Source organism: Pteronotus mesoamericanus, unplaced genomic scaffold (assembly GCF_021234165.1).
Source record: "Pteronotus mesoamericanus isolate MK-2021 breed Mesoamerican mustached bat unplaced genomic scaffold, CSHL_Meso_final scaffold_174, whole genome shotgun sequence".
NCBI lineage: Eukaryota > Metazoa > Chordata > Mammalia > Chiroptera > Mormoopidae > Pteronotus > Pteronotus mesoamericanus.
This window is the reverse complement of record NW_026555309.1, coordinates 27,921,485-27,944,537: the sequence shown is the minus strand read 5'-3', so window position 1 is coordinate 27,944,537 and position 23,053 is coordinate 27,921,485. Positions and strand designations below refer to the sequence as shown.

General features: G+C 32.2%; 1 protein-coding gene across 3 annotated transcripts in view; it reads left to right on the top strand.

Annotated features, from left to right (window-relative positions):
- CSMD3 (CUB and Sushi multiple domains 3) overlaps window positions 1–23,053 on the top strand; it is a 929,671-nt gene that overhangs the window by 861,205 nt on the left and 45,413 nt on the right. For all 3 annotated transcript variants that reach the window (XM_054590414.1, XM_054590413.1, XM_054590412.1), the window contains 6 exons: window positions 6,073–6,246; window positions 9,140–9,313; window positions 10,345–10,530; window positions 12,498–12,671; window positions 14,645–14,827; window positions 17,495–17,671. In XM_054590414.1, coding sequence (XP_054446389.1) covers window positions 6,073–6,246; window positions 9,140–9,313; window positions 10,345–10,530; window positions 12,498–12,671; window positions 14,645–14,827; window positions 17,495–17,671 — 1,068 coding nt within the window. The remainder of the gene's footprint in view (window positions 1–6,072; window positions 6,247–9,139; window positions 9,314–10,344; window positions 10,531–12,497; window positions 12,672–14,644; window positions 14,828–17,494; window positions 17,672–23,053) is intronic.

Sequence of the window (23,053 nt, the reverse complement as noted above, 5' to 3'; positions counted from 1 at the left end):
AGATTTCAATATTATAATATTAAGAAAATGCTATGATTTATACTTTATTCTTCTCTAAAATCATATCAAGATATGGCAGCCAGTATTGAATTAGGTATAATAAAAATTGTTCTAATTATTCACTTGTCTTTGGGAACAGGCATAATCACTTTATTTACCAACTTAAAATTGCTGATAATTATGAATAGGGTATTGTTAAATGTGTACAATAATTTTTCTGTAAAATTTTACTACTGAAGAATATGATGCATGGCAGAAAATTCTATATTTCAGCAATTTAAATGCATATTGTTTTGTTAATTAGCTTGAAAATATACTTGGTAATACAATGGTAATTTGAAACTGAAAAGGTTTGAAGTTTTGGTAAAAGTATTATTATTATTTTTTTACCCTTTCAAGCATATTTGTTAATAGGTATATTTGGAAATAGCAATAATGGTTTCTTTATAAGAGCACATACACTTAAATGTGCTGTAAGACTATTGTATAAAAAGAAAATAGTAAATAAATTAAATCTTTGTACATTAATGTAGGGTTAAATAATCAAATAAAAAAAGTTTTCTAATAATTCCTAAACTGATTTTGGTAATACTGATTTCAATTACAGTTTATCAAAGTTACTTATAATTTTGAAAATATATATGCAAACTAAAATTTAAATATATTTTATGGCTTTATGCCCCTATGGAATGCTATTGTATATTGTTTACTGAATATTGTATATAGAGGGTGGTTTAATTCATCTATTTAGAATCTCAATTCTGTTCTCTGAAGAGACAAGGCATAAAAAAATATTTACAAGAAAATGTTGCCTCAGACTGTGAAGACAGCAGCATCATCCACTGCAGAGGACATAGTTGACATCAGATATAAATTTAAAAGGACTTTGGTAGGAGGAAAGTGCAGTTGCCAAACAAGCAAATCCTAGCATCTTATGCTTAGAGTGATCTTAAGGATTCATGTCGTCCAGTCATTCTTTTCATGTTGGAAAACATTTCGTCCTTATAGCCCCAGACACTTTTGGCTTGGAATGACTACAAGGATGTGCTTCTAATTGTTTCTCTATACACAATGCGTTTATTTCCAACCCCCAGTGTTTTATTATGCATTTTTTAACGGAAAGGCTTAACTTTAGCTTTGAATACCCATATGCCCACCCCCCCCCATTCCATAATTAGCATTGTGTTATATTTGCTTGTTACCTAGCATCCTTTCAAGACTTTATCAAGCCATCAATTCATTGTTTGTTTGTTTTTTGATGCATCTTGAAGTAAGATGCGGAATTGGGTATCTTCATCACTGACTTGCATACTATCATCTGTAATTCAATATTTCCTTAACATTCTCCCCCCCCGCTTTTTACAATAACAAGTTGTGTATACAATGAAATGCAGGTATCATAAGTACACTTTAGATGAGTTTTGACAAATGTGATCACCAGTGTACCTCAAACAACAGTATCATTTTGAGCATTACCGCTACCTTGGAAAGCTGCCTCCTGGCTCTTCCCAGCCAGTCAGCAGCTCTCCTCCTCCCCAGCCTGAGACAAAAGCTGTTCTGGTTTTTTTCACATAGGTTAGTTCTCCCTGCCCTAAAAATCCATCCAAGTAGAATTCTAAATTATGTACTTTTTTTGTGTAAGGCTACTTTCATCTATGTTAATGTATCTATCAGCAATTTTTTTTTTAATAAATGAGTAGAATTCCATTGTATGAATATGCCACACTTAACCTTTACCTTGTTGATGGAAACCTGGGATCTGTCTACTCTGGAGCTGTTATTAATAAAGTTGCTATGAATATCCATGTAAAATTCTTGTTGTGGATATATTCACTTTATCTTTAATAATCAGGAGTAAAATTCCTGGTAGAGTTCTGGTGGTCTCACAATTTCTCCAGTATATGGTGTAATCAGTTTTTTAATTTTGTTGGGTGCATAAAGTTATCTTATAAGATTTTAATATGCATTAAGTTGGTAACTACTTATGGAATGCAGTTTCTTGGGCTTATTGGCCATTTGTAAACTTTCTTTGTAAAAGTATCTTTTGTATTGAATAGCTTTCTATTATGAAATGTAGAGTTCTCTGTATATTTTGGTTGCAAGGTCTTCATCATTGTGTGCTTTCTGAATATTTTCTCCCAGCCTATGATTTATGTAGCCTTTCCATAATGGTGTCTTTTGATATGCAGAAGTTTTAAATTTTGTTAAAGTTTGTCTTATCTTCTTTTTTCCTTTCTGATTATTGTTTTCTATAGCTTATTTAGAAAACCTTGCCCAGCTACATGTCACAAAGATTTTCTTTCATGTTTTCCTTTAGATATTTTATAGTTTTGGTCTTACTTTTATATCTGTTATTTGTTTTTAAGTTGTTGATGTAATGTTTGAAAAGTAAGGTTGAGGTGTTTTGTTTTGTTTTCTTTTTCCCCAGATGGATATTTGGCACTATTTATAAAATATAATCTATGTCTTGAAATTTTGTATGTTAGTCCTTGAAATTCGTTCTTAATTTTCAAGACAACTTTGGATACTCTAAGTCCTCTGTATTCTCATAAAACTTTTACAATTAGATTATTAATTTTTATTTTTAAAAAGGCCTGGTAGGTAATGATCAGGATTGCATTGAATCTATAGATCATTGTGGAAAATTGGCATCTGACAATGTTGAACTTTCCCATTTATGAACATTGCATGCTTAATATATTTATTTCTTTATTTTGGTCTTAATTTTTTTACAGTAGCAATATTTTGCATTTTTAGCATAGAGATCATATATGTCTGTTGCTAAATCTGTTGCTCAAAATGTTCAGTGTGTTTATATTATAAATGAAGTTATTCATCTTTAATTATATTTCCCAGTTGTTTGCTGCTATTCAATAGTACATAAAAACATAATTATTTAAAATATTTATCCAGTATCCTGCAACTTTGCTAAATTTACTTATTAAAGTAAATTTAAGTGTTAAAAAATTAAAGTAAAAAAGTGTTAGGATTTTCTTAAAATAGGATTTTCTTAAAATAGGATTTTCTACATGTGTATCATTTGAGCATTGGATTGTTTTACTTTTTTATTTCCCAAGTTTATGTTTTCTCTCCTTCCTTTTGTATTAACATATTACACTGGATAGGACCAACCAACAATGTTAAGTAGAACTGGTAAAAGTAGACAACTTTGTCTTTTTCACTGTATCATGAGTGAACAATTCAACTTTTCATCCATAAATACAATGTTAGCTGGAGGTTTTTCTTAGATGCCTTTGGGTGTTCTGACACACAATTTCCAGCAATAAGAACACTAGCTGGTTGTCCTACAATTCAACTCAATTCTGTCACTATCTACCTGGAGGTATCATCAAATTCTACAAGTTAAGGGTTCAATCTGATAGGACTGTCTCCAACCCCCACTTTAGATGCCAGTTATAAGCCCTGGTAGTTACCTGGGATTCTGAAAAACTGGCTAAGATTGGGAGTTCCAACGACTTCGTTGTTGGATTTGATTAATTTGCTAACAAGGCTCACAGAACTAAGAGAAACATTTTACTTATTAGCCCACTTGTTTGTTATAAAAGTGAAACTGGGAAAATGACCCATAGGTCTGGCAGCCCACCGTCATGAAAGCCAAATTTGTGAGGCACGTTATGGTTAAGAAGGAAAGGGGTTTTATTCAGGAGTTGATAGCCTGAGACCATGGTAGGCTCGTGTCTCCAAAACCATCTCAGCAGCTCAGGCGTTCTGGCTGGGTTAACAGGGGAACCATGGGAAGAGGGGGCTAAGGAATCTCTGATGACGTGCATTTTCTCAGCTCTACTCCAGGATGGTCTCAGTGTCATCTCCTGCGTGTGTCATTATGTAGTTCCATTACTCTCCTTGCAGCTTTACTGCCTATGTTCAGGAGCAGGACCTGCACGCAGTGTTTCTGCTCATTCTGATGGGAATTCCTGATGTGTATCCAGTTCCTGAGGTCAGGGTCATGCATTCCTTGGTCATGCAGGATCCACAACTACTGATACCTGCAAATTACTCATAAGAAAGATTTTAATACGTGACTTTTCTGTGAGTCTGTCAGTACAGCCTATGCTATAATTACTACTTGATTAGTATAGCATGTGTTTTTTTAATTACTGTTACAAAACGATATACTGTATTTTGCTGTGCATAATGCACTCCCATGTATACTGTGCAACGACGTTTTAGTACTAATTCCCATGTATAATGCACATCCTTATTTTTCCCTCAAAAATTGGGGCAAAAAAGCCCATATTATACCTGGTGAAATATGGTAACTCAGAAACAGCCAGATGGAAGAGATCCATAAGGCAAGATACGTGGAAGGGCTGGGAGCTTCCTTGCTCTCTGACCTCACCATTCTGCCTGAATTCCCACTGTTCACAACTTGAGAAGGACGCTCTCTGACCCTTGTCTTTTTAGGTTCTTGCGGAGACTTCATTACAAACACACAATTGATTAAATTACTGGCCACTAGTGATTAATGCGACCTCTAGCCCCTCTCCCCTCCTTAGAGGCCGAGAGTGTGGGGCTGAAATTTTAAAACCTCTAATCACAGAGTTAACTGTGCTGGCAACCAGCCCCCACCCTTAGGTGAGATCAGAAAGTCGCCTAATTAACATAACAAAAGATACCTTAGTTGCTCTCAACATTCAGGAAATTCCAAGGGTTTTAGGAGCTCTGTTAAAGAAAGAAAAAGAAACCAATACTGAATATATTTTTCTTTTATAAGTCACAATATCACAGATGTCTTTATTGGGTTGAGAATTTTTCTTATATGCTAATTTGTTGTTAATTTTCATCACTTATGGGCACTGAGTTTTACCAAATGCTTTTTATTCATTTATTGAAATAATCATATAAGTATTATTTTCTTCTTTACTCTGTCAATATGGTGAATGACAGTAGCAGATTTTCCATCTAAAAATAACTGCTAATTTCTGGATAAACCCCAGATATGATGTATTATTATTTATATATGTTTCTAGACTGATTTTCTAAAATTTTGTTAAGGGGTTTAGCATTTCATTGTCCAGTGCCCTTCAGAAAGGACACTGCTTCTTTCATGTGTCTTTTTCAGGATTACTCTTGTGGCTATGATTACCTCATAAAACAAGTTAGGAAGTGATTCTTTCTTAAAGAGTATGTGTATGATTGTTTTTTTTGTTTGTTTGTTTGTTTGTTTTTTACTTAAATGTTTCATTGAATTTACCAGTGACAAGGTCTGAGCCAGACTTTTTTGTTTGTTTGTTTTTTGCGGGGGGGCGGGGGGTGAGTGCTTTAAGAATACAGATACTTTAAATAGATAAAGGACTATTTAAATTTTCTACTTTATTTTTGTGTTTATTTTGGTAGGATGTCATTTTCAAAGAATATGTCTTCTGAACTGTTAAATGTATTGGCATAAAGCTGTTCTTTATATTCCGTATGATTTTATTTTCTGTAAGTTTGCACAGAGATCACTTCATTCATTCCTGTTATTGGAAATTTTGTTCTCTTATTTTGTGTTGATAGGATTAGCTAGGAGATTTACAACTTTGTTGCTGTTTTTAAGAAAGAATTTTTAGTTTAGATGAGGTTTCCCATTAGTCTATTATTTTTCTTGATTTCTTTAACTCACTTTACTAGTGAGTCTTTCAACTATTTACTTTGGCTTTATTTTATTCTCTTTTTTGTTTTGCTCCTTTTTTTTTTTTTCTCTTCTTAAAGTGGAATCTTAGGTCTTTGATTATATATCTTCCTTTCTAATAAAGCATTTAATGCTGTAAATTTCCTCACTAAGCCCTGCTTTATCTGTATTTTTCAAAGTTGGATGTCACATTTAAATTTTTTATTAGTAGAAATTCTAACTTTTACTAGACCGAAGTATTACTGGAAGTGTCTCTTTTTAAAATTCCCTTTTTCCCTGGCACTTTTACTCTGTATCTTATGTCATATAATCATATTTGCGTTATTTGTGGCATGCTTCTAAGTAAACTTTAAAAGTTTAGTAACATTGCTTATGTATATAGATACACAAATAAAATGTAGATCACAATACTAAAAATATTACTTTCTGACCCATTTCAGCGGGTCACTGTGGAATTCCAGAACTCATTGTGAATGGTCAAGTCATTGGAGAAAATTATGGATACAGAGACACAGTTGTTTATCAGTGTAATCCTGGTTTTCGACTGATTGGTTCTTCCGTGAGAATATGTCAACAAGATCACAACTGGTCTGGTCAGCTCCCATCCTGTGTGCGTAAGTAAGCATGGCAGAAGTAATTAGAAACCTTTGTTCTCATGCAATTACAGTATTTTTTTTCCTTAGGTAAGATATATAACTATACGCATGCAGGTATATGTATATGTAAATGTATACACATATATTGTTAAGGAAAAAGACATAAACTGAAGTCTCACAATCCATTTTTTTATATTGCTATATCCTAATCTTTAAAGTGGGGTATGCTCAGAGGTGTAAAAAGCCATCTACTATGAAAGTAGAAAAAAATAAGAAAATCTCTGTTATTTATGTTTTATTATAAAGAGAAACAATTAAATTGAACTATTCTAGTTTTTAATATGACTATATAATATTTATAAATACATATTTTTACCAAAGCACATTCTTGACAAATTTTAATTTCAAGGGTTTCCATTTCTTGAGTCCACTGTGTAGTAGTAGCATCAATGTTGCTGTGATGTAACTCTGTGAAACTTTTTATAGCAGAAAATACTTTGGATGCCTTTTTTACTAAAAATTATGATACTATAACTATCATATAAAAATCAGATCCTCATGGAGTATAATTAGTGTGGGGGTAGTCATCTGACCTGACATGGAGAACCATTGTTCTCATTTCAGTTTCACTGCTAATTACATGAGCTAATGAAATTCTTTTAAACTCTCTAGGCCCTAATTACCTTATATATAAAGCAAATGGTTAAAAGTATTTATCATTATGGTCCCTTTATCCTTCAAAATCGATGGCATTCTTAAGCATATCAAGATTACATATACAGAGATAATGCAATTATAATATTGTATCATAATAGATTATAAAGAATTCAAATTTATTTAAAAGTATTTTCAAGCATTCTTCTTGCTATTCTTAATTCACAGAAAATTGTCTATCCATATGTAATTTTGAAACTTTTAATGTAATAACACACTAGTTCAACAAATATTTATCTCATCTTTTAAGTTAATTTAGCTTATGACTTGACACTTGAAGAATAAAATGGATTTTAAAATCGTACATTTTATTATTAATCTTTAAATGTATCTGCTATGCTTTGTGGTTGTTATATGTATGACATAATCTGCCCATTATGCCTTTATTATTGTACCTCATCGAAGCCCCAGCAGTACGCTCTGTGTCACACCATAATCTAGCCTTTTTTGGACTTGAAGTCAATTATCAAGGTGTTTCTTATTTTTGTCCTCCTCATTATTTATATCCCAAATTACTGACATTTACATTAAAACTGATGTTAGAAAATGAGAATAAACACTGCAAGTATTTTGTAAGGGTGACATCATAGGATCATGCAATACAGATTTTGGAGGCCTCAGATAAATAATGCACGGATCTTTTAGTGTGGATTCACAGAAAATATTTAATTTATTCTATAACTAATTATATCCAAATATAATACAGCACTGCCAATTTTTATTCAATCAACAGAAATTTATTGAAATTCTAGTTTCATGGAAAATAAACTTGTGTGTTGAGGTTTAATGGGATAATATGGCATAGAGGTAACAATTACATGTGCTTTATTAAGAGGTACATGAGCCTAGGCATGTGCACACGCCTGAGTGTACACACACAACACACACACACAGAATGGCTGATGATCTAAAGATGACAACACTATGTGTGGAGCTTTCTTAGATTTTTTTCCCTTTCATTTATATTCAAGCATAGCCAAGTCATACCAGTTGGCTATATTTTTGTTGAATAATTGAGACCATAAATGAAAATCGGCCCTTGGGGTAAAACCGGTTTCCTTATTGATCATTTTAACAGGGGTATGATGCAGTTACATTTCCAAATGAGGAGGTTGACATTAACAGTACAGCTTAAGAATAATTGCTCCTGGGTCATTTCAAAAGTACTGAAAGTGACTCTGGTTTTTCATTGTGCACAGTTATGAAGAACTGTTACAAGAGTTGCTCTGATTAATGGAGTGAGATGATGCAGTGAAACAGGTGCCATGGAAACAGAATATTTGGGAAAAGCCAGAACTACATAAAATCTGTAACACTGAAAGGATTTAAATATTCATCTAATTGATACCATCATTTACAAACAAAATTGTGCTAAATTATCAAATATCAATTGTGAAGAAAATAAACCAGTAAGAATTCTAATACAGCCTTACTTTTTACGGTCCACATTTTATAGTTACATTAAATTATTCTTCAAACCCACATTTGCTTATCAATCATTATTTACAAAAAGTGACTGTATAAATATTAAATAAATCATTTCAAAGTTAAATACAAAAAACTGTTTTCAAGTATCTTCCAATTTTCAACTTGAAAAGGAAAATTGGTTCAGTTTAATTTCTTTGCGCTACTAACTCATAACATGAAATTCAGTCATTCCCAGGTTTTTAAAATTTAGTATTTCTTCTCTAAAAAAAAAAAAGAATAAATAGGTACCATGAAACTGTAAACATTTGTGCACCACTTGCATAACATGATCACAAGTGTAAATAATTGTCAACTTAATGATATAATATTTCTATTATACAGGGTCTGGCACAATTAACACCCCCTTTTTATTACAAAATCTTTTATTACAAAATTGCAAGCACCTAATTCTATAACATAACACTATCACACTCAAGCACACCATATGACGTTTTAGGTGAAATGTTCAAATTAAAACTCTAAATTATGACACTCATTTTTACCCTACCAACCACACTCAGGCACGCGTTACTTCTGCTGGACCCTGTATTAGGCTTATTTTTTGGCATTTTAAATCGTTCTTTTGCATTAGTAGAAGTACTTCATATATATTTCACATAAAATTGCTCTTCTTTCTACATTGTTTGAAATGATGAGGGGTAATTGATGTGTGCTGACTGGTAACCAAATATTGTTTTGTGCTTCCCCTGCCCCCACTTACTGCTATTAGCTGTCAGCTGCGGTCACCCTGGTAGTCCAATTTATGGAAGAACAAGTGGGAATGGATTCAACTTTAATGATGTGGTAACATTCTCTTGCAATATTGGGTATCTAATGCAAGGGCCAACAAAGGCACAGTGCCAGGCCAACAGACAGTGGAGCCACCCCCCACCAGTGTGCAAAGGTAAAAACCTCACTCTCTTCCAGCTTAGAGTATGGTGACAATGTGTCTGTGTGAACATAGGTGATGATGTGTGAAACAGCTTGCGCAGAACAGAGGAAAGTCTTCAGCTAATAAAACAAAAAGATTGAATGTTTATGTCATCTCATTAGCAATGCTTTCATTTTTCCTCTTTTTTTTAAAGTTTAAACTGGCAGGCTTTGTATTAACTACTTAAATTTATTTTCGTGTACCTATTTTATGTCTGCATTTAAAAAGTCATGAAGATCGTGCCCTGGCTCAGTTGGTTGGAATGTCAACCTGTAACCTGAAGGTTCAATTCCTGGTGGTCAGGTTATAGACGTACTACGTTGCAGGTTCGATCCAGGCATGCATGGGAGGCCATCAGTTGACATCGCTCTCTTAAATCAATGTTTCTCTCTCCCTCTACCCATCTCCCTTCCTCTTCTTCTCTCTCAGGAATGAAGAAAAGTCCTCGGGTGAGGATTAAAAAAAAATCATTAAGATCTTTTGCTCCATAATTAATGAAACTTAACTTTAGCATTTATTTTCTTTATATTTTTTGGAAAAAATATGTTTGAGGCCTGAATTACCATGATACCTACAGTGGGGGTTTGTTATTGTTTTCTGCACAGAAACAGATTAAAAATAATTTTTTGATGTTTTTCCATTTTGCAAGAAGTATGGTATACTTCATATTTGATAAAAATGCAACCAAATAATCATAGGCTTTACATTTTTTATGCTTTAACTATAGTTTAAAATGAATCAGTTTTAAAAATGTGTACTAAGCATATTGCTCATGGAGTTGTTATTGTTCAAACATTTTCGCAAAAATTTTTTTTTCTATATTTCCACCACACAAATTGTATTTAATTATCTTAGATAGTCAATGTATTAATTTTATTCCTGGAATTTTTAATTTGCTTGATTAGATTTACCTTTGAAACTAAATTTCTAAATCCTTGTCAAAATCTACATATAAATATGTGTGTTATTTCAAACATACCTTTTAAAATTTGTCGTTTGTTTAGTGGTAAACTGCTCTGATCCTGGAATTCCAGCCAATTCCAAAAGAGAAAGTAAAATAGAACATGGGAATTTCACCTATGGTACTGTGGTATTCTATGACTGCAATCCTGGATATTTTTTATTTGGATCTTCAGTTTTGATATGTCAACCAAATGGACAGTGGGACAAACCTTTACCAGAATGTATCAGTAAGTAGATAATGTGAATCCTTCCTTGAGAAAATGCCATCTAAGTAACATGGATGTTTATCGTCTTATGAACTATCTAGAGCTATATATCAGAGGGAATTTGTTTGTAATTGTTATTTTAATTTGATTTTTTATTTTATTATTTCATTGTTTGGAAACTACACTTCCCTATGTTCTGCCAATTCAATGCCCAAACGTCATTCTTATTAGTTATTAATGTGCTTTATATCCCTCTATCATTCTTTGACTTGAAACTTAGATAGAGCAGATAGATTATGAAAAGCAAACATTTCTCATATTCTATATTACCATCCCATAAGGGCAACTATTTTGATTGTTTTTTGTGCTACTATTTCAAATTTCATTTAAGGCAATATTAGTCTTAATATAAACAGCTACTGGGCTTCAGAATGCTTGAGGATTTAGATAAAGGTGTTGCTTAAAGCTAATTGATCATAAATATTTATCATATTCAGATATACATATAAATGCAGTTAAGTGTTAATATATATCATCTTTCAAGTCAGTGAACATTTATTGAGTGTATTTAGTTAAATATTATGTTAGAGTTGTAGAATATAAATTAGTAAATAATAACATATGCATATAAGGTATGTGTAGTGAGAAAACAGAAATAAATGAAAATGTTTTGAGGAATAGGAAAGTGAACATGAAATCTAGGAATTCAGTAAGTTCATAGGTCTCAAATATAGCTATGTTTCTCAGAGTTGGAGAATCTTGGATATGAGGGGAAAGATAATTATAGAGTGAAGAAGTAATGTGTCAAAAATCATTGTGTGAGTAATTTTTGGTTATGCTTAATTTCTAAATTATAAAATTATTTTATGATCATGTTTTATTTAGAGACACTTTCTTCATGTTCATGTGGTAGGGTTTTTAAAAATTTTTGTAACATCATTCATGCACTGAATTAAAAATTTTATGCAATGTCTATTAAATTTCAGGTTCTACGTAAATAATTAAGTCAATTGTTGATCCCTTGTTGACAGTGTATTACACTTTCTTTTTGTACACTGACTGTTCTAATAGTTTGACTAATTTAGTTACTTGGCCTTATGTGGCTATAACAATAAAACAAAAATGTTTTCCTAGGACATGAAAACATGAACTTCAGATTTTTGTAGCTCTCTCATACTTTTTTACCTTTCTTTATTTCATATAGTACTCCTGGTATTTTGCTAAGATCTCAAGGGACTTACTAAGTTTATGTCCCTATTATTTGTGTGCTATTTAATACTCTAGCGCCTTCCTATGTTTGATATTTTTTCAAGTTACATTTAAAAAGGGGCGCACAGTAAATTCCCAACCTACCTCTAGATTGTCAGGAAAATTCTACAATGTATTGGCATTTGCTTCTGCTGTGCCCAGCAGTGTCTTGGTTAACAAACCACTGAATATTTTCTTAGCATAGCACAATTTATTTATTAATGACTAGGAATAGAATTAGTCTAAACTATGTATTAATGTGGCACAAATCCATCCTTACCCCTTTTATTTCACTCTCAAAACTCTTCCCTTTTAATTTCTGTATGGGCTCAGTTTGAATTCCATTGGCATCCTATGCCTTTATTTAGCCAACCCACATGTACTCGTCCCCCTACCTTGCACATCCTTGTCTAGGCACATATGCACTTCAAACCCATGCACATATGCACAGGAACACACACACCACCCTCATGCACGCAGGCATATACTCACTCAGTCATTTATGCTTAAGCGCAGTGTTCCTGTTAAACTCAAGCACAGGGTAAGTGGGGAGGCAAAATTGCTCCTGTAACTACTACTTCCACTTTATTTTTTTAAAAGTCAGATTTCTTATTGATGTTTGATTTCTAGAGGCTGTGTGTATTTGAGCACATCATTTACTTTTGATTTATAGAAAGTTGGTGCAGGTTGTTCGATAGGAGATATAAAAAAATTTTATGTTCAATAATTATGTATTGTAGTGATTGACTGCGGACACCCTGGCGTTCCCCCTAATGCCGTCCTCTCTGGTGAGAAGTACACCTTTGGGTCCACTGTTCACTATTCCTGCACAGGAAGGCGTGCCCTTCTGGGCCATTCATCAAGGACTTGCCAATTAAATGGCCATTGGAGTGGATCACAACCTCATTGCTCAGGTACCACTTGGAAAATTGAACAATGTCTGTTGAAATGTACATTATTAATGTTATTATTGGAAATATATGGAGAAAAGAAATAAAATACTTATTTTGTAAAAATTTTAGAGAGGCTATAACATTATTTATACATTTATTGGAATGCTTCTTAAAGTAATATAAATTCAGAGCATAAGCTAGTACTAATCTTGTAGATGGTAAATTACAGATACATGTTGTGTACTGTATTGTGGCTAATGTTAAGAATTAAATGGTTTTAGAATGCTTCTCTGTAAAGTGCTTATGTTCATTAAAATGGTGATACCAAGTACAATTTTCCCTGGAAGGCAACCTTATTTCAGTGATTTTCTGTTAAAATTCATGTCTATTAAACTTTCTAAACAATTGATTGTTCAATAGCGTATATTAAAATTAAGGCTTAAATGTTTTAAATTAAACTAAGTCAATTTTTTGAAAGATATTTGTGTTTTCTAACTTTGTTATTAATAGACAACCTATAACTTCTAAGTCTCTATAACCCCGCAGCTCTGTTACTAATATTTTAGAATAAGTGAATATTAAGGCTATTTGTATTCAATAATTTGTTAGTACAGTGAGTATATGATAAATCTTTTTGATCTGTTTAGTTTTTTAAAAATGTTATTTAAGTTTTAGATCTGTGATATCTCCCTATTTGATACTGTCTATTCTATTTATTTTGGTCATTAACCAGATATAGATGCTTATTTTTCTGTCCATGTTTTTATTTACATATTGTCCATTATTTTTATGTTATTTTATATCTGTAGAAAGCATGGTGAACACTTAGGAGGGGTTGTTTTACAATGTTTTCCCTTTAGGAATAAAAGTTGTTAAATGGTTACTTATTTCAGAATCTCCTTATAACTAGTGGTTAATCTCTACGAAGTCACTTTATGGGACTTCAACTTTAATCGATAGGCCTAAAAAAAGTTAAATAACTGATTATACATAAAATCACAGAAATTTACACACATATATTCTAATGTATTCGGGAACTGGTACTGAATTCCAAAAAAAGAAATTGTACGTATATATCTAAAAGTGGCACATGTATCTTAAAGTTTGTGTGGTTGTTAATATTACATCTCATGAAAATGAGAAACTGTAAATAAGAATTCCAACTACCGAGGGCATGTCCAAAAAAGGTGTGTAAATAGTAGGAAAGCATTTTCAATACTTACATATTCCCCTTTCTCTCTTTTCCTCTTTCTCTCTTTCTTAATATATATTAATACTCTGGCAACTTTGATTTAAAATATTTAAGAAATGATAAAGGACTAAGTAAATTCTTAACAGTAAAAAGGGTGAGCACCTAATTATGAACAAACTCTTTATTAGTAAGTTAAGTCAGAGTTTTTAATCTTTGATTATTTACAATTTATTTTTATATTTCATGTATGAGAAGGATACAGTTCATTTTTCTTGGACAGTGATCATTGATAGAGAAAATTAGGGGGTGAAATTTTAGTTTACCAGAAATACTGTATTGTAATACTTACATTTTCTGGCACATTGCTGTTCCAATTTAACAACAACTATTTCATTAATTAGAAAATTCAGAGAAGGAAAAATGCAAATTACCAAATCCAGTGTTTTTTTAAATTTTTGTTTTGTAAACTCATTGTCATATAAGCCCATAGTGCTGTCATTTATACATTTTCCAATAACTTGGTTATTAACCATGTCTTGGAAACACTAACAAGATGGCCTTAACTTATTTAATAGGTCCAAATATCATTGATAAGAAAGAGAAATCATACTCTGAAATGACTTTCCTTTTCATTTAGGCTTTTTTTATGGCTACATGGGAAATATGAATTATGATTTTACCCAATCAACTTAATGCTAAAAACAACATGCACAAAAACAATGTGTATAAGAACATTGAACTAAATTATGAACATAGTAAAGGCTTATTGAAATAAATTAACTTGCACTGTACTGAATTGCAGGTGATGCTACTGGTACATGTGGGGATCCAGGTACCCCTGGTCATGGTTCCAGACAGGAAAGTGATTTCAGAACCCAAAGTTCTGTACGTTTTGCTTGTGATACTGGTTACATCCTTCATGGCTCAGAAGAAAGAACATGTTTAGCCAATGGCAGCTGGACAGGAAGGCAGCCAGAATGCAAAGGTAAGCTCAAGCAGAAATTAATGTATCAAAATTGCTGGAATTTAATGTGTATCCAAATTCAAGTTATTAGTACTAGTGAAATTCTTCTTACCTGTTTTTTTTTTTCCCGCTCTCAAACATGGCATAAAAGCAACAGTATTCCAGTTTTACTGACAGTATTCTATATATGATAGGTATTAATTATAAAAAATATCTCCCATGAGTCATTTGTATACAAACATTGTTCACATTTTAGCAAACATCTGGATTAGAAACGTTTAAAATATGTGTTAAAAAGGTTTATTTTTTCCTCTTTATCACAGTGTTCTATTGTAGACACTGTCGGGGGAAAATAGGTTGTTCTCACATCAACATTACCTCAAGGTGTGTTTTAGCTTTTAGGTTTGTCGAAATAGGAACATATATAAAGATGCTTACATGTAAATGATATTTTTATTTATAGATTACATTACTTGTAACTAGAATTTTTAAAAATTTGGATGTTTGAGTAAAATTGTTAATTGTTCTGACTCAGAGTTAACATATGTAAATATTTACAAGATTGACTAGAAAATGAAATATTGCTGCAACATTATATAATTTGAATTGTTCCTTTTGCGATGATGTTAGTGCAAAAACTAAATTTAGAAAGATATTTTTGAAAGTTACTTCATATTGTATCAAATGTATTGATTTTATAAATATGAAATAATTCCCAAAATATTTTTGGCAGATTTTTGATCGATTATATTTCAGAAACTTTATGTGTTTAAAATTAGAATCTATATTCTAGAAAATATAGCTACTTTTTATTAAGTACCAAATGCAGTGACCTTAATTTAGAGAGCATTACAACTCAGTTGCAATCATAGGGAAAGGAGTGAACAAATGTTGAGCAAAAGACGGTAAGACTTAACTATTTGACTTATTACTCACACTTCGCAGAAGTGAAGTCTCTAACGATATCAGATGTTAATGTGGGTGATATCTAAGTCAGCCCTTTTGTTCAGCTGAACTGCAAAATAGTTTTTAGATGAAATACAACCTGGTGCTGACTCTGTTTTATTCGCATGCACTGTACAGAGAAAAAAGAACAAGAAGTTGTAGAAAATATAACAGAATTAATATTTTTCTCATAAAAGGAGCTTATATAAATCATTTAGAAAAACAGATTCTAGTAGATGAATGGACAAAGAAAATGAACAAAAAATACAGGGAACAAATTTCAGAGGCAAAGTCTCTGCTGCTTCTCTTCACTGTGTCCACAGAGCTTTCAGCTCTCACTCTTGGTATGGGGTGCACGTACCTCCTCTTTTTTAAAGTTAATTTACTTGTGTTTAATTCAAATAATACTCTGGATAATAAAACGTGAGTATTAATGTGAAAGAATACCAAACAAGAGAACAGAAGTGAAAGTGTGATTTGTCCATATCTGTAAAGTTCTTAATTTTTATTGTTGAAAAAAATTGACTGAACCGGGTCTCTATTTCAAAATGCAAATTATGTAACATTTTATTCATTTTGTTAACTTAATTTTTATTGCTGACACTATTGCATAAATCCCCATTTCCCCCCATTTGCCTTCCCCCACCCAGCCCCTGCCAACCCTTTCTTCCGGCCATCGCCACATTGGTGTCTTTGTCCGCTCTACATATATGTTCTTAGACTAATCCAAACAAGGACAAGACTTTTCAAATCCCTCTTGAACTATGTCAAGACTATGGATCATGAGATGTAAATACATATGACCAGATTGTTATTTTAGGCACGTACTAATGAATAGAGGCGGATAATTACTCTATACAACAGATGTAAAAATTTTTAATATACCTACAGTTTTATCTTGTAATTGTATAAAGCTTGTAAGTCTTCTTTCTCTAACATACACATACAGAAACACACAGCACCACTTTAAAGGATAGGCAAAATCAAATATTTATAATGCAGTAACTGACAGATGGTATTGTATTTTTGGAAACTATAATTACACTGTATATTCATAAAAATAACTTAAATTCTTGTGTTGCAACAAAATTTAGTATTACATTTGACATGGGCTTGCTTTCAGGATATTTCTAAAAAAACATTGTGGCATCGATGACAGATAGTTAAACACAGTACAGAGTGGTAATTCATATAAGGCATTGTGTTTGTGACTGCTGTTTATGCTATGTTAAAAACTTAATAAAAGCCATTTCAGAACTTATATACTTATATAAATAAAAATATACATGGATACATAAAATATTTAAATTGCTTATTTTATATCTGTCCTCTTGAAGTATAATTATAATAAATCTCTGTTGCATCTCGTTGTCACATATCTTTCCGTTTTACATTAGTTGCTTTTAGGCAGGGACTCTTATAATAGTTCCTTGAAAGATTCCGTGGTACCCAAAGGCAATACTCTTTAGTAATTACTTTACTTTGTAAAGTTTTTACCATAACTATTAACAAAAAAAAACTTAAAAAAAATAGCTGTTGTATGATTTGTAGTCTAGTAATTAAAGTAATAAAATCAATGTAAATTCATCTTGAATTTTATCCACTTGTAAAACATAATTTAATGTTTATTTTAGAGGATTTTATAGCTCCTTTGGATAATTTAAAACAAAAATTCAGTCATTAACATTTTGTGAAGGATTTTTAATTACATCATTTTATATAACTCTATTTTTTTTTTTATAGCTGTACAATGTGGTAACCCAGGAACAACAGCCAATGGAAAAGTTTTTCGAATTGATGGCACCACATTTTCTAGTTCGATAATTTACTCCTGTATGGAGGGCTATATCCTGTCTGGACCTTCAGTTAGACAGTGCACAGCCAATGGAACGTGGTCTGGCACTTTGCCTAACTGTACAAGTATGTTTCTTCTTAATATTTTTCAATATCACTAGTACATGAAAATAATTTGTGTATATTCATGTATATATGCACATTATAATTAATCAAACCATGCAAGGTTTTGAGTATTTGTATTGTCTTTCAGATTAAAAAATGATGGCATTATGGGTAGAGTTTATACTAGTGACTTTAAGAATCAGTTGGCAAAGAGAGATCATAAAAAAATCAGTGCTGTTACTTGAAGTTTAACGATATTTTAAGAATAAAGATGAAGTATCAGCTATAATCAAAGTTACTACAAAGAACGCAATTTTATTTTGCCAGTCTAACACATATCAATAACTGAGTTCTTTGTTTAAAAAGCATTCTGATTATTGTTGCATCCCATCATAAGGAGTCCTAGTAGCTGATTTACCCTCTTGATATTTTCCAAAAAAATATGGTATTTTAGAGAGTCTGTATTATAATAAAATTATTCACTTGAAGAAATTTTTTAAAATATATTTAAAATTCCTATTTATATACTAATGCTTATGTATGGAAAAAGATAGAATTTATTGAAGCAGCAATAATACATCTATTGGAAAATCATGGTTACTTATATTTATTTAAAAGAGCTTCAGTGGCATTATGTATATCATGGGATTTATTTTTTTTTAAAAAGGGCTATTCAGGATGTTTTCAGAGACTCTAGGAGTCATGAGAAATTGGTAAGCCTCCACAGTGAAAGGGACCCTGGGGAGACAGAATGGGGTGCCTTGTGTATTGCAGTTTGGACAGGTTACATCTACTTTTGCTGTTGAGGCTTCAAAGAAAAGTTGGTCAGTTTGTGAATAACAATATGAATAGGCTTAGGTAAAATTTGTAAATAAGGAACATGTTGCTTCCAGGACCTAAAAAGGTGTTGGGCTTTTTTAACGTGTGGTGCTAAGAAGGCCAACAGTTGCTTTTGACAGCGAGAGCAGCTATTGGCTGATCTAGTAGCACCCAGAAATTTAAGTGGGAATCCAGACCTTATTCTATGTGTGAGCCAAGGATCCACCTCCCTCCTTTTCTTTGTGAGCGTGTGTATACCCTGAATGAGTGGCTCGAATAAATCTGCTCAGAGGAGGATGACATCAAGGTAATGCCATGTCATACCTGTGATTTTGGAGAAAACCGGTTGTAGTGAGTACCCTGCCTGCACAATTGTGTGTGTTGGCAGGGCTACTGAGGTGCTCCGTGTGTGCAGTGTTTCTCAAAGGCAAAGGCAGACTGTGCCTAAGAGGCTGTTGAAATAAGCACTGAATAGGACATAATGGCCAAATCTATAATATAATAGCAAAATATTTTCTACTTGTTGATCCCAGTCAGTGACAAGTAATGTTTCTGGCCCTGTGTCAGCACCAAATGTTGTCACATCCATCTTCTGGTAGTTCTTTACCTCACCTTAGGCAGTTTTCTCGTAGGCTGCGCGGTATTCTGCTGAACAAACGAGTGCTCTCCTTAGATCTTCACAGACCTCTTTCTGTCCATGTCCTCTCTGGCACCATCTCAGAAACTCTATTCATTCCCTCCTGACTCTCAGGTCCATCTTTTCAATTAAGGGAGCTGGCTGGGCTCTGCGTGGGGTCCTCCTGGTGCCGCAGCCTGGAAACTCTCCATGCAGTAGGATGTGGCTGTTTTTTGACTCATCTCATTTGTTTCCTTTCGCTCAAGGATCATTGTGCTTTGAAGCCTTTTGAAACTTTTTTTTTTTTTTTAATTTTGTTGTTGGTTTTGATTTGTATGTTTTGTTTTAATATTGTGTCCCAATTTTTTTTTTTGGTTGTTTCAAAAGGGGAATAAAGTCTTGTTTATTTCTCCATCTTGAAGAAAAAAATTCCCCTACATACTTTGAAAATGTCTCAATTTTGCAAGACTGAACAATTTAACAATTAACAAATAAGCTTTACTATTTCTTACTACACCAACCCATCTGAACCTTAAAATTCTTACTAGTGCCATTTAACTATCCCCTCAATTGATGTACATTTGACAAAACCCTTTCTCATATCCCTTTTAGCTAAAAGTGATTTCTCTATACCATGTAACTCTTTTAACAATTACCTGTAGGCTAACCTGTAAATTTTGTAGGGTATTAGTAACCAGGTCTGTTTGTCTTACACCTCCTCTAGGGTGCAATGCATCATGTGACACATTAGAGTGGCTCAGTAGATAGTTGTTGACTGACTCAAGTGTTTCATATGAATTTTACTTTAGCTATTAGTATACATAACCTATTATTTCACTCCATTTTAAAGTAGTTGCAGAAAAGGCTTGTAATATTATACATAACATAGCACATGGTTTCTAGTAGATTGTATATTTTTAAAATATAGTTAATGGAAAGATTGAAATAATGAGCATATTCTGAGTGAAAGAAATCTGCTGAATAGCACATCCTTTTTTTCACGATATGAATAGCAATTTTATTTCATCATGCATAAATACCTAAGTATTGTATTTAAGATATTTTCCAAGTTTAGTAAGATAAACAAATAAGCATATCTCAATTCTTGGATTGAAAATTACATTAATGCATTAATTTTTTAAATTAAATGGTCTTCACTTTTCCTTAGGAGTTGTAAGTCAAGTTAAAAATCACTCAACTCAAGAAAGACCAAGTACAAATTATATATCAAAAATATAAAGTCCCTTTTTTATGTTGTGTCCAGTAAGGTATTTCAAGCATCAGCTTTTAAATGATGAATTACTATTAAACTAAAAACTGAAAATGTGTAACAGTTGATTTTATAGGTTAAAAAAAAGAGGAAGTGCTAATTCCCTAGGAGCAGCTCCCCAAATCAAAAGGAAACACAGAAGTATACCCAGGAAGAAAACAAAGGGTAAAATTTCAGTAGCAGTTAAAATAGACTAAACTGCCCTGGCCAGTGTGGCTCAACTGGCTGGACCATTGTCCCATAAACCAAAAGGTCGCAGATTCGCTTCTCAGTCAGAGCACATGCCTAGGTCTGCTTGGGGCATGCGCAAGAAACAACTGAAGGGTGTTTCTCTCTCTCATTGCTATTTCTTCTCACCCTCCCTCCTTTCCCTCCTCTAAAGTCAATAACCATGTCCTCAAGTGAGGATAAAAATAAATAAATAAAATAAAATAGATGAAACTTCTGTAGTTAAAGAATCTGATATACTGCAAATGCTTATATATGGTGATCAAACTGAATTAGAACCAATGTTTCAGATTCCTTCTCATTAATTTGCAGTGGAAATTAATGTAGATATATGATTGATAGAATTCATGTGATTTTTGCAGCTGGAAGAGATGGTGCTAAAGACTCACTTGTGTAGATAAGAAAACTGAGGCACCAAATCATTTCATTGACTCACTGATACTGCTAAACAGAAATGGATTGAATTTTCCATTCAATTTTAGTATTTTCTATACATACCAGAAAGGTTAAGTTCAAATAAAAAATTAACTTAACTAAATTTTTATTTTAATTTAATTTCCTTTGGTATGCACTATTTTTTTCTGGTATCTATGTGCAAGGACTTAAATATAATTTGAAGTAAATTAATTATGAAAAAATTAAAATGCCTGAACTAAAGTTCCAAATCAAAGCCCTGACAGCAATTTTTGGAGAACCTACCAAAAAAAAAACCCCCAAAACAAACTTCCCTTTTTTATTGAAAGTGTAACCAATTTTACTAGTAAAGAATAATATCTGTCATAATAGTATTTACTATTTGTTAGGATTTGTGCTAAGTGCTTTACATATATTCTTTCACTTATTTCTAATAATAAATCTATGAAGTATATACTATGGTATTTTCTAATTCACACTTGAATAAATGGTATCTTATAAAGAAAACAGAGCTTTCTTTCTGGTGGAAACACAGCTAATTTAGATAGGATCTAAGGTTTTAAACCCAAGGTTATTTGACTTGAGACACAATGTTCTCAAGTTCATTGCATTTTTTCCTTTTGTATTTTTCTCCATTTTGTTTCCTTGCTTTATCTACTATCATTATTACAATAGTCAAGTATATCTGACATGATATAAAATAGACATTGCTTATTATGCATATGGAAGTGTTTTGTTAATTTGTATCAATTCCTCTAAATTTTTCAGTTTCTCTACATTTACCAGTTTAAGTTCTGCAATGGTACATCATTTCTTATTGAACTGACCACTTGTAAAATTTGTTTTTGCTAAACAATCCTTTCTGCTTAAAATCACAACATACTCTCTCTGTCTTTAGTAATTATGTTGCTTGTCTCAAGGTGAAATGTCCCACATACAGTGCAAATATATGTCAATAATAAATCTGAAAATCTTGCAAGAGATGAAATATTTTAATGTAATAAGTCAAAGGAAATGAACCAAATACTGTTGAATCAAATACATAATTATTAGCAAGGGGGACCTGCTAAAATTAGAACAATATCAGTGGAAAGACAGGAAATCAACAAGACTGTTGATAATATAGATGTTTCCCTATAGGCTGATTTGAATGTTAAAGAATTAATAGAGACCCTTGAAGAAATTAATAAAGTCATTGAAATATAGCTAACTAAATTACACTTTACAATGGTGTAGTAAAAGTGAAATATAAATTAATTTAATTTGGATTTTTCCACTTAAAAAAATTAAAATGTGGACACTTGAAATATTTCTTCCTGGACTAGTTGTCCTTAGGCAAGTATCAATAGTTTCTTCCTACATAGTGATAAATATTGGAGAAGTGATCCAATAATGTTATTTTTAATGTATAACAATATATTTTTAATCTATAAATACAATTAAAATGAAATAGAGACCTGTGGGGATATAATGTAATTGGACTACTTATAGCTTCCAGTTAATAAAAAAAAATCATTTATACAAAACTTTGGGCACTATGCTGGGAACTGAGAATAAAGAGTTCAGTAAGTAAAGCCTCTGATCTCTAATATTTCATAGGCTAATGAAGTAGCTTTGAGGTTACAAGCATTTTTGCCCTTTGAGAATTCCCCTCCATGGTGATTTGAAAATACGCCTTTTATTTGCCTAAATGCCCAGCAACAACATGCACATACACAGACACACCACAACCATCACGCGCTCTCCTCTGTTCTTGAAAAATCCCAGTCCCATCACATGTATAAATGTGTTATCTGTGACTTGCTTTGCCAGTTTTAATAATTTTTTGAAACATTTTTGGAAGAAACATTATTTAACCATAATGATAATTCCCTTATGTTCCCCTGGCCCTCATATCTAGCCATAGTAAAGATGTTGGTAGAAGTGTAAAATTTTCCTCACATAAATTCTACCTTCTAATATTTAACCAGCTTGAGATTATAATTGAGTTGGAAATGCCCCATTTAATTGATCGTTCTCTAAAATTATGTTTCACAGACAGGAACTCTTCACTTCT